The sequence below is a fragment of the Magnolia sinica genome, chromosome 4 (assembly GCF_029962835.1).
Source record: "Magnolia sinica isolate HGM2019 chromosome 4, MsV1, whole genome shotgun sequence".
Classification (NCBI taxonomy): domain Eukaryota; kingdom Viridiplantae; phylum Streptophyta; class Magnoliopsida; order Magnoliales; family Magnoliaceae; genus Magnolia; species Magnolia sinica.
Window position 1 is genome coordinate 12790251 of NC_080576.1, and position 12888 is coordinate 12803138.

At 42.7% G+C, this 12888-nt stretch overlaps 1 protein-coding gene across 1 annotated transcript; it reads right to left on the bottom strand.

Annotated features, from left to right (window-relative positions):
• Positions 1–11400: 11400 nt before the first annotated feature.
• On the bottom strand, positions 11401–12372 carry LOC131244368 (uncharacterized). The gene is made up of 2 exons (XM_058243989.1): positions 11850–12372; positions 11401–11747 (listed from the first exon to the last, which is right to left on the bottom strand). The coding sequence occupies exons 1-2, from the start codon at positions 12333–12335 to the stop codon at positions 11700–11702; spliced, it is 534 nt and encodes a 177-aa protein (XP_058099972.1). The 5' UTR covers positions 12336–12372; the 3' UTR covers positions 11401–11699.
• Positions 12373–12888: the final 516 nt, after the last annotated feature.

Genomic DNA, 12888 nt, shown 5'->3' on the forward strand with positions numbered 1-12888 from the left:
TCCTTGTCGAGGCCCACCTTAATTTGTATTAGGTCCATCTTATGAGGCCCATTGAGGCCCACCTTGATATAGATATGGGGCTCATGTATGTAGCCTATTTGATGTATTTGGGTCCTTGGGTCAAAGCCCAATTAGATGTACAAAAGGCCCATTACAATATGTGATTCATGGAAGGCCATTCCTTGGGAGCGATGTTGGTTTGACGTCCACATTGATAATGTTGGTTAAATGTCCGCATTATAGCTCTCCCTAAGGCCCACTGATAGGCCCAAACTTGTGGTAAGTAGGCCGTCTAGACCCATCTCCATTATACCTAGAACCCATCTCTTATTACATGTTTAGTATAGATGCATGATTCATGATCATTCGCACCATATGTATGCCTGATGTGAGGAGTGACCGATCATAGCATATACCTTTGGATAGACTATTTATGGGCTCCCTGATAGGTGGAGTTGCCTCATATAAGTGCATGGTATATACAGGACTGTTGCATGACTGATAATATGACTCATGCACTTGCATTTGTGTGATTGCAGTTACTGTATGCCCTAGCGACATCAGGGCCATAGCCTCTACAGACACATCGTGGGTGGCTGGATTGGATACCGAAAATACTGTTTCTAGTATCGCGACGCCATAGGCGTCCCTGGGTGAAAATCCCTAAACCCGATGGTACCAGAGGATGACTCCAATGTCGAGACCGAGTGGATATATGAGCGCACGAGGGCCGAATACCAGGAGGCCGCGTCTCCCACTGTGTCGTGGTCGGTTGGAAAGGGGTGTGGCCTTACTCGCCCGAGGGTAGAGGGCAATACTAGGCTGAGTTTGACCAGCTCGCGAATGGGTCCGCTATCGACGTGACGGATAGGTATTGGCAGACTATTGGTCAGGCGGATAGTGAGGTTTCTTACGCTCACTTGGACTGTGCGGCTAGGAGAGCGACAGTGCCATTTGGAATGTATTGGACCCCGGTGATTATCCAGAATGAGAACTATACTGATACATGTTGAGGTTTGGCATGCTTGAGTTGCATCTTGCATTGCATGGCCGTGTTATGGCCGATAGCATTCATATCTTGCACCGCATAGCCTTGGTACGGCTGATTGCATTCATGTGCTCATCACCATGATTCCGCATCACTCTGACCTTGCATTTTGAGCACGTTTATATTGCGCACACACTTACACCACCCTCTAAGCTTTCCATAAGCTTATGCACGATTGATGCGTGCAGGTGACGCCAGGACGCAGTCGCAGCCATAGTCTCGCCGTGGTTGGACCGTGCAGACGAGCTTCTGGAGTTTTGTTTCTTTTATTACATTGTATTTTTCTTTTCTATCGCATTGTACTCAAAAGTTTTTGATCATAGTGGATTTTGTGGTGGTGTTCTTGTGGTTATTGTTTGTGGGTTATGCTTTTGTTATGCTCATTATGAATCAGACTGATGATTTGAAACCCTCCTTGTAGTATCCCAGGATCGGAACCTGGTGAATGGGTATCGGGATCCGAAAACGGGGTTTTACGGAGGCTGTCGGCGCCGGATTCGGCGATCGGGAATTTTGTGAGCCCGGTTTCCGAGTTCGGGGCGTGACAAAGCCCCTCTCTCTCTCTACTCTCTCCATCATCCTTTCTTACCCGCACGGCCTGTCTTCCTCCCTTTCTGTCAGTCCGGTCGCCCCTGCGGCCCTGCCACTACAACTCGCCCACTACAGTCGCCTCTACGACCTTGCCAGCCATTGCTCGGTCGCCCCTATCGAAGACTCGAACTCGAACTCGACTCGAATACTCTACCCGAACTCAACTCGAAATTTGCTTGAACTCAGCTCGAACTTGGACGAGCCAAGCACAAGCGGTTGTTCCGAGCTTGAAGGCCGAGCACGAGCTGGGACTCAAGACGTCCAAATCGAGCACAAACTAGGCAAAGCTCGGCTCGGCTCGACTCGTGTACACCTCTACTCCCACGTACCTGTGGAGCGTTTGTAGAGATCAAAGCCGTTCATTAGGGAAGTCCCACCCAGGTGGGGTCCTCCGGGTGAGCGGACGGGCTTCTTTGAAACAAGGAATCTAGACAGGTGGGGCCGGCTTGATGATCGGCTTGGATCATTCTCACTTCTCATGTCTCCTAATAATATTTGGGAGATAGTTCGTTTTTAAAATCCACCCTACAAGTGTCATACGCATGTCAATTCAGAGCATCCAAATCCCACCCTCCAAAAATCATACTGATAGAATGATCTTGACCTTCCAATTAGTGGCTTTCAAATGGACGGATGGTCAGGGCTACACTCATGATCAATTGCTTTATACCCATGCAATCGGCATGATTCCATTGATAACTCGGACCACGATATATGCCACGTTTAGGGTTGGTGTGGCGAATGGGCTCGGTCAGTTCTTGGCTCGAGTCCAGTAGTTCAAGCTGCTTTCGGCCAGTGCGGTCCACTGCCACGCCGAATGCACTCCATTTGTTGTTTTCATTACCAACCGTCTGCAGTTCACTGAGTCAAATTATCAGAGTTTATGGAGCGTAGATCGATGATGGTGGGCCATCCAAATAAGTAGCTTTTTAACTTATGTAAGTCAATAAATTACTTTTCTTAAAGAAGTTAGTTTGGTTAGTTAATTTAATTAACTTATAACAAAAAGTAACTTATCTTGATAAGTTTTTTTATTTTGATTTTCAACTTACAAAAAGTAACTTATACTAAATTATTGTGAGCAGCATGCCCACCTAGAGCTTGCTGAATGGATGTGTTATGTTAGGAACTATTTCTCGGGATGCTTTTGAGAAATCCACCCCATCAATTATTTTATTCATTTCATTTTAGAAGAGAGGACCTAAATATGAGGTAGATCCAACACTCAGGTTGCACAACTTGCAACAATGGTATTGAATGCCCATTTTCGAGATCATGCCCATTGTGGTGTGGCCGGTGATGATGTTTCTCAAATATCTATTATGTCTATCAATTTTCCAGCTTATTTTAATTGGTGTGTCCAAGTATACTAAAGATCTAAAATTCAAGCGGGCCACAATTAAAGCATTATTAAACCCCAAATTAGAACGGAGGAACTGAAAATTTTAAACTGTCTCACCATAATATTTTTGAGAAATCCACCATGTCCACCATTTCCTTGGTCCATATTAAGTCGTGGGCCCAAATATTAGGCAGATCCAATACTCAAATGAGCCACACTACCTGAAACAGTGGTATTGAACCTCTACTGTTGAAATAACCATGAGGCCCATGTTTTTTTTTTTTTTTTGAAATATCCTCATGTTTCTCCGTGTGATCGTATGAGGTAGGAATGACCTTAGACCGGCTTGGATGGCATATAATTATCATAGTGGGCCTCAAAAATATTTCGGTGGTGGTCACTCAATCTCCATTGTTTCCTTCAATATGGCCCACTTAAGCTTTGGATCTCCCACATTTTTGGGTCCACCTCCTAATATGATCTGGTAAAATTGATGGACCGGGTGGCTTTCTAAGAAACATCATGGTGGGCCCTAGGCATGCAAAGTTAGGCTCATCCGGCAACCACCTCTAGCAAAGTAGGTAACAGCATTTTCTGTCAAGCAGTGATGGTGGACCCACTTTGATGTGTGTGTTGTATATCCATGCTGTCCATCCATTTTGCCAACTCATTTTAGGCATGAGCCAAAAATTAAAGCAAATCCAAATCTCAAGTGGACCACTCCATAGAAAACATGATGATTGAATGCCTGCCATTAAAAACTTCGTGGGGCCCCAAAAGTTTTAGATCAAGATGATATTTTTATTTTCCCTTCATCCCAGTTTACATGACCTTATCAACAGGTTGTATGTCAAATAAACGTTATGGTGGGCCTACGAAGTTTTTAATCATGGGTGTTCAATGACCATTATTTTTTCCTATGGTGTGGTCCATTATTTTTTCCTATGGTGTGGTCCACCTAAGATTTTGATCAGGCCCTGATGCCATACAATGAGCTAGAAAAATGGATGGATGGAATAGATATATAACACATATATTAATGTAGACCCCACTCTCATGGCATTGCCGAATTGGGTGTTTTCCTAACCAAACGTGCCTTTTGGACCAGTGTTTTAATTTTAAAAAATACTTACCAAACGTGCTTATCTAATGACTAAGGGCCAAGATATGTTACTTGAGGCATAAGTAACTTATTAACCAAATGTCCACTTGATGACTGCATCTATTGATCATGAGGCCTTAACGGTCGGTGGGCACATCTTGGAACTTTTCCAGGATGAAAGATGCTACCTTTATTCAGTTGATTGTGGAGTAGTTGCAATTTTCTTTTCTTAACCATATATTGTGAGCCCCAATCTAAAGGTTAAGATTTACTGATTTAGGAGATTTTTGGGGCACAGTCCATCCCCGTGGGTCATATAATTTCAAGTATTGGATCACCACATAGCACATCTAATATTAGTACACTGAGTTTTTCACTATTACTAATGCCTATTAGATTTATTTTTTTTTTAAATGAAATTTAATTTATTTTTTTTAAATGATTTTGCTTCTGTTAACCAAGTTACCTTAATTGGGGTTAGATTTGTCCTACATTGAAAAGTAATTAAAAAAAACTAAGCATTTATATTAAAACTCATCACTAATTCTTTGTTTTGAAAAATAAGAGTATGTCACATACAGGAGCAACCTCGCACGCGCACATGTTGCAGCTACAGTGTGGTATGTCTTTGATCAGGCACTTTTACTTTTCTTTGATGCCTCAACGTGCATTTATTATGCTGCTAGCACTTCAAGCCCCAATATTTACCTACATTTCCTTTATAAGAACATCTCCTCTCCTTTGCAAAATCTATCCAAAACATTTCTATTCTTTTTGATTTTTTTCTCCGAGAATTTTCTATGCAGTTTAGTTTGAGCTTTTCTTGGGTTCATGTCGCTAAGATAATGAGTGCATCTTATCAAAGCAATCTATCTTGGAGGAAAGTTGTTATATCCCGGGGGTTGACTTGCTAAGACCCAGTGCATCAAGGATTGCCTTCTTCTGGAAGAAAATCTGTTTTTAAGACAACGACAATAATGTGCCTTCACTCTCCAAAATCTTTGGTTATTATTTTAGATTTTCTACTATTTCTCTGTATTTTAGAACCAACAATGTCTTGCATAACGCATAGCCATTTGATTGGTGGACTAGCTAGATGTATTTGGAAGGGTGTATTCTCTATAGATACGGATTGCTAGATGTGCAGAAACATCTTATCACAACTTCATGCTTTTAATTTGAAGGGTTCGCAATAAAAAAGGCAAAAGATCTATTTTATTCATGGATATCTAATAGGACCGGATTAAGTGTTACCTGGATAACACCTTAATGGGTGCTACCCTTACCATGTGGGGCCCACTGTGAAGAAACTTTTATATATCCAAGCCACCCATCTGCTTTTTCAGCCCATTCTGAGATGTTCCCAAAAATTAAGTAAATTCAATGCTCCAGTACATCACACCACTGTGAATGACCATTAAGAACTTTTTGTAGGCTAGAAAAGTTTTGGATTAAGCTTATTTGTCTTTTCCCTTCATCCAGGTCTGGTTGACCTTATCAACCAATTGGATGGCAAATGGGCATTGCGCATCTACTCGCAATGGGCTTAAGAAGTTTTTAATGATAAGCGTTCAATGACCATTGTTTCTTGTGGTATGGTTCACCCAGGAATTGGATTTGCTTAATTTTTGGGAAAGCGTCCTGTAGCCGAAAAAATGGATGGACGACGTGGATATACAACACATCATTAAAGTGGATCCCATAGTAAGGGTAATACCCACTTGTTGTTAAGTACACCGAGTATCAACAATAAACATAATCTAAAACAAAAAAATAAATTGATATTTAATATGAAAATAATAAGTAAGAACACGTGCACCTAATTTCTTTAGCAAAATAAAAGAAAAATGAAATAAAGAACCAACGGAGGTGTAGAATTAGGTCGCTCTCCTAAAGACAATTTACACCTTATTTTGAAAATAGAAGATCGATCCAAACTCTTTGCTATGACTGCCTTTAAGATACAACCACTAATCGGCTATAATGGCCAACTCCAACACCACAACAAGTTTCTAAGGGAACACTTAGGTTTTTTGAAGAAAACAAAGAAGAAATTTAGTTTTTGGAAGAAAACAGAGAGAGCAAAGCATGTGGCTAGGGTTAGGATTTTTCACTAATCACTTAGGTTTTCTCTCACTAAGAGAACCATAACTACATAGTAGATACCTAGCACTGAGGTGGTTGCTAATGTTACAATGTACGGTCACTACATCGAGCATTTCAATGAACAGTCACTGCATCGTTGTTGTAACGTGCAGATGCATGTCTAGCATCCGAAATACTTGATTAATAGTAGGGTTGTACATTAAGCAGAGTCAAGTCGAGGTGGGCCAAGCTTAGCTTGACTCATCCATGCTCTACTTGAGATCGAGCTCACCCTCGAGCTTACCATTAGAGCTTGGCTTGACTCATCTGTGCTCCCCTTGAGCTCGAGCTCGCCCTCAAGCTTTTCATTTGAGCTTATAGCCCTAACTAGACGTCTGAACTTTTAATTTGCAAATCATATATTCAAAATTCTAAATCTCAATTTTGAAATTTAGGATTTTTTTTTTAAATTTTCAAACAATTACAGAAAAAATATAAAAAATCAAAGACCTTGCTATTAAAATAGAGATAGAAAGTGAGTCTGGTGGGTGTGGGTCATGGGGTAGAGACGCTGAGTCGAGCTCGGATGAGTGGTTGAGTAGGGAGGACAGAGAGAGAATGAGGAACTCAAATAGGTGCGACGGTTTAGGTTTGTAAAGGAAAAAATAAAGAAAGTGATAGGTAAAGTAGAGCTTTTAGGGTATATATATATATGGAAAAGGTTCTATGCGGTCGAGCTATGTGGGCCCCACCGTGATGCATGTTGAACATCTACCCCATCAGTCAAATGCACTATTCCATGGTGGGCCTAGGTGTTAAAAAGCAAGTAAATCTCTGACTTGCATGAGCCACACCACATACAAAAGTTGAGAGGGATTACCCTCCATTAAAACATTCATAATCATTTGTTAGGCCCACCGAGATGTATTTCAAAAATCTAGCCCATCCATTATGTGTGTCCCACTTGGATGAGGTGTCAGACCAAGTTTCAGACGCATCCAAATTTCAAGTGGGCCCCACCAAGTGCTTTGATGTGTTTTAGGCATGTCTTCACATGATTTTAGATGGTATGGCCCACCTGAGTTCCGTATACGGCTGATTTTTGGGATATCCCATAATTTAAAGGGAACCCATCACATGGTGTTGATGTTCGACACGCATCATAATGGGGCCCACACAACTTGACCTCATGGGAAGTTCTCATGAGCTCGACTACATATAACATTTTCATATATATATATATGTCCGAATTTGAACTAACAAATCTTGGAATTGAGCTTCGATGCGAGTCAAGCTTTATTCTACTTGACCTCGGCTTGTTTTCAAACGAGTCAAGTCATTTGTAGCTAGGGGTGTACAGGAATCGAGCTAGCTCGGTTAGCTCGCTCGACTTGACTCGAAAAAGCTTGATTTGACTCAGTTCGAAGCTGAGTTCGAGCGGAGTCAAGCTGATTTTTTGAACTTGAAAATGAGTTTGAACTGAGTTCGAGTAGTCCCCAACTCGACTTGACTCGGATCGAATCCAACCCAGCTCGAATCGAACTCGGATCGAACCAGTTTGGTGGCTTGGTTACTTTGTCATTGATGTTGCTCACCATCTGTTTGATGAAATGACTCAATGAAATGTGGCTAGTGGCAAGGAAGGTATGTACATTAAACAAATACCTTTTTTTTCTCTTTTTTTTTTTTTTTGGTTTTTAAGTTACTTAGAAGGTGTTTGATAAAACACCTGTAAAACCATTGCCTCTGTTTGTAAACCAGTGGGCTTTTGAAGTTGCAGTTCAGGTGTTTGTAGAAATGCCTCAATGGCAAACTCAACTCGATCTTGGCTCGAACTCGGCCCGAGCTGGCCAAAGCTGCTGACCAAACCGAGCCGAGTTGGCCAGTCAGGCTCGAGGATCATGCCGAGCCGAGTTCAAGCTGTGGTCAGTCAATGTTTGAGCCAAGTCGAGCTGAGGCCAGCTCGACTCAGCCTATTTGTAGCTTAACTCACTTTGAATCGACATTCAAGTCAAGCCAAATCGAGATAGAGCCAAGCTGAGCCAGCTATTGGAGAACATAAAAACAACTTTTTCTCCATCTCTATCTTCTGCACTGCATCATCTTCGACATCCCATTAATAACCTATATACTCCGCACATGTGTGCACTGCTGGCACATGCGCAGATGGCCCCTTCAATCTCTCATCTCATAGATCGCCATTGCAAGTCTTCCATGTTAATTAGTTTATTACATTCCTTGGAGCGATGAAACACCTCATGCATCGACTAGAACTATCTATCTAGTATAAGCCCGTCTTTGATGACGTATGCTTCTAAAACACCCAACTCAAGGATTCAATCCTAAACTTAACCATGATTCACCACGTGGCACTGTCATTTTGACACTATTTAAGTTCTTCACTGCTACTTTGGACCCACTGATCATCTGTCTAGGATCATCGATCTCCATCTTGTTTTGAATTATTATCAGCCATCCAAAACAGGAGCAACTAGATGGCCGGTCCTGATTCATAAGTCATCATGCCACGTGTGCTTCATAGAGGTGGCTCCACCTTGTCAACTAGCCGGAGAGCTCCAGATTGATATCGCTGGACCCACATCAGGATCATGGTGTATGTGGACGGTTTCCGGTCCATGATGGCTGGCTGGAAAACGACCACATACATAAGGTGAGACTGTTTCCTCTACAACTATTGTAGGATAAGATTATTTTACAATGTAATGTGTGAGGCCCATTGTGATTTAGTACCCACATCCACACCGTCCAAAGGTTCAGTCCTTCAACTTCACACCGTATCAATGATATCAGGCTGATCAAAAACACGTGGGCCACACCACAGGGTACTTTGGGAATGGGATCGGTAACTAATAAAACCGTTCCGATTGAGAGTGGCCTACCGCTCGTGTTTTTTGCATGCTTATATGCACCACCAGGATGAATGGACACCTAAAATTCGGAAACGGATTGGCTACTCCCCCTGCCACCAGCCCAGTGGCTGGTGGTCGGTGCTGCCTCGGCCACACCATGATGTATGTGTTTCATCCATTCAGTTCATTCATTTTTACAGATCATTTGAGGGCTTGTAAAATTGAGAGGAATATAAATCTCAGGTGAACCACACCACGGAAAACAATAGTGATTGGATATCCACCATTAAAATCCTCCTAAGGCCCACTGTTCTGTCTATTTGGCATCCAATCTGTTGATTAAGTCATACAGACACAGAGGAAGGGGAAAAACAAAGATCAGCTTGATCCAAAACTTTTATGGCCCCCAAAAAGTTTTTAATGGTCGACCTTCAACACTGTTTCCTGTAATGTGGTCCACTTGAGATTGTGATATACCTCATTTTTGGTCTCATATAATAAAATGATCTATAAAAATAGATGAACGGCATGGATGAAACACATACGTCATGGTGGTGGGGCCCACAAGGCACCGACCACAGCCATTGGCTGATGGCAGGGGGAGTAGCCAATCCGTTTCCCCAAAATTCAGGCCCATCCACAACTCAGGCGGGCCCATAGGCTTTAAGCGTGACTTTACATGGTGTGACCCACCCGACTTCTGGATGGGCTTGATTTCCTCGGGCTACAAGGAGAACATGAGGGGGCGGATTGAATGAGAGATGTCATGCGCACATCACGGTGGGGTCCACACAACCTTGTAAAATAAGCTTATTCTACAGTGGGATGGCCTATCTAGGAGGAACGGAGTCCCTACCACACTTGTTGTAGGAAGGTGTGCCAATCAATCTCTGTGGGACCATTGTGATGCATGTTGATATCTACTCCATCCATCAGTTGTAGCACCTCATGTTGGAACCTAAATTGAAAATATCAGACCGATGCAAAAATCAGGTGGGCCACATCAGAGGGAAAAGTAGGATGGGACTCATACCATAGAAACCTTCCCGGGGCCACCATATTGTTTACATGCCATCCAACCCGCTCATCAGGTGATTCCCGCAGAATTAAGAGGCATATCAAAAAATCAGCATGACCCAAAACTCAGGTAGGCCACATCGAGTAAATTTAAGGGTAGTTTTACATTGTTCTTGTGATGTGGCCCACTTAAGTTTTGAGCTAAGCTTACTTTTATTATGTAGAGAGAAAATCAGTTGCTGCAACTGATGGACGGAGCGGATTTTACAGAGACAATGTAGGGAGCATCGATGCAAGAAGTCTGACGCGAGGCAGGGGTGGCGCACAAGAACTTGCGTTGGGAATACAAAAAGGTCGCACTTGGGTGGAGGAGAGGGTTTGGTGGGCCATGAGAGAACAGTAAGGACAGGGCAGTAGGCCAAAGCAAGGGTCAGGAGCTTTGCATGGCATTGGAAGTCGTTTCTGACTGTAAATGCATTGATGTGGCCATAAGTATCTAACAGAGTCAGGGACTCTTTCAACTGGGGGAGCATTGGTGGTGAGACGAGCATATCGCCCCTGTTTGACAGCTGGTATTGATGAGGTTGGCCCAGATGGATCTCCTTTGTCTTCTTGCATGCAGTTTTCCACGTGGCTTAGTGGACAAGAAGCCTTACAGCTCTCAGTTATTGGGCTTCACCTTCATGTGGAGATAAGGAGAATCTCTCTCTCTCTCTCTAGATTTCAGGAAGATCATTGCATGTTAGTGAAGGGAACCTCCGTTGTGGAACCCAAGTGAAAATCATTGCATGTTAGTGATGAGACTCTCACTTTTCTCTCATAGAAGTGAAAATCATTACACATCTGTTATGGGAGTCTGCCACTCTCTCATAGAACCCAAGAGAATCATTGCATAATAGTTATGGGAGTCTCTCTAGCATCCAAGTGAAGAGCATTGTATATTAGATGGGGGGATTGTGTGACCCAAATGAAGATCCCGGCACATTAGTTAGGGGTTTGTGTAACCCAAATGAAGATCACAGCTCTCTCTCTCTCTCTCTCTCTCTCTCATGAAACCAAAATGAAGATCACAGCACATTTGTTAGGTCTCTCTCTCATGAAACCAAAATGAAGATCACCGCACATTAGTTAGGTCTCTCTCTCTCTCTCTCTCTCTCTCTCTCTCTCTCTCTCTCTCTCATGAAACCGAAATGAAGATCACTGCCTATTAGCAAAGGGATTATCTGTCATAGAACCCCAAGTAAAATCATTGCATTTATTTTGGTTGGTTAAGAATCTCTCTCTCTCTCTCTCTCTCTCTCTCTCTCTCTCCAACCTCACATGAACATATATGAGCAAATCCAACTCACTGAAACCATCTTCATATCATTGAATGCTAAACACAACAAGGAATTAAACTCTTGAATCACAAAACATTTTGTACAAAAATCCGCCAAACACCAACTTCTAAAGATATTAAAAATCAAAAGAAGAAATAAAGATCAACCCAAGTTACAAAGTTAAAACCACCCGACCAATCCAAACCCAAATCCTCTCCCCTCTAATTATCCAACCCCTCCCTCTCAACCAATCCACCCAAAAAAAAAAAACCAAAACAACCCCCAATCTTTTTACACTACACCCCTCTTTTTCTCTTATCTGTTATCAAATCTCAATCTCGACGAACCTCGATCCTCCATTACTCTCAACATCCTGCAACAACACAAAAACCCAACCTCAGAAAAACAAAAAATAAAAAATAAAAAATAAAAATCCAAATCACCATGCGTGCGCTGCACCAACACCTCCACTAACCTGCGCAGCCTTGCTAACGTGCGCCGCCTCGATGGGTGCATGCGTAGGGGCCTCTCTCTCCAGAATCTCCAAAGGCCCATTAACCTTCTCATGCTTCTTGCCGACGGCGTGGCCCTTCTTCAATCCCAAGAGCTCCTTCCATCTGATAGGGCCCTTGGGGGGCCTCTGTGACACGTCATCCTCATCGTCGTCGCCGACCAGCAGCTCCTCCCGCAGCGTCATCTTCTGCAATTGGGTAGTGCAATTCTCCTTCAAGGGCAGCAGCCTCCCCTTGCAGAAGATCTCATCGGCTGCGATCATGCTGTAATTACTCACCGTGAATTCGAAGTCCGATGAACCCGGAGACGATGTGGGTCCCACTCCCCTCTCGCGTTTGATCTTGTGATGATCTACAGCGTCAGCGAAATCGTTGGAGAATGAGATCCTTGGGCTCATTGGAGCACAGAGACCTTGATGATCTGTGTTGAACATTTCAATGCATGCCATCAACACTCTCTCTCTCTCTCTCTCTCTCTGAAGTGTAACACTACCTCTCGATCGCTTATATTTATATATATGAATGAGTAGAGAGAGTCTATTTATGTATGTATATTACGTTGTCTTCAATGCCGTCCATCTTTTAGATCTGTCATATGTCACTCCCAACCGTCTGTTATTTCCACACGCTTTTTGGAGCACTGCCCATCAACACACGCATGCACACGTGCAATCAAACAACATCTGATATTTCTTCACTGTTTAGATCTTCTTGAATTAAAATCAGACCGTTCCACATTTCACATGGTCCATGGCTTATGAAACAAATGGACAGGATTAACCCTTGGTTTATTATGTATATTGTTGGTTACTTGAGGAGTGAAATGGCATTGTTTTTTAGGAGTAAGATCTAAGAGTTGTTTGCAAATGAATGGAAAGGTCAGATCTAGCACGTAGGTTATGCATTGGCATGTGTGAGTGCGTGTAAAGGGAGAGATTCTACACGCGTGTGGAAATGAGTAAACCTTAATGCGTGTATAATTTTCAATTTGAATGTGCGTCT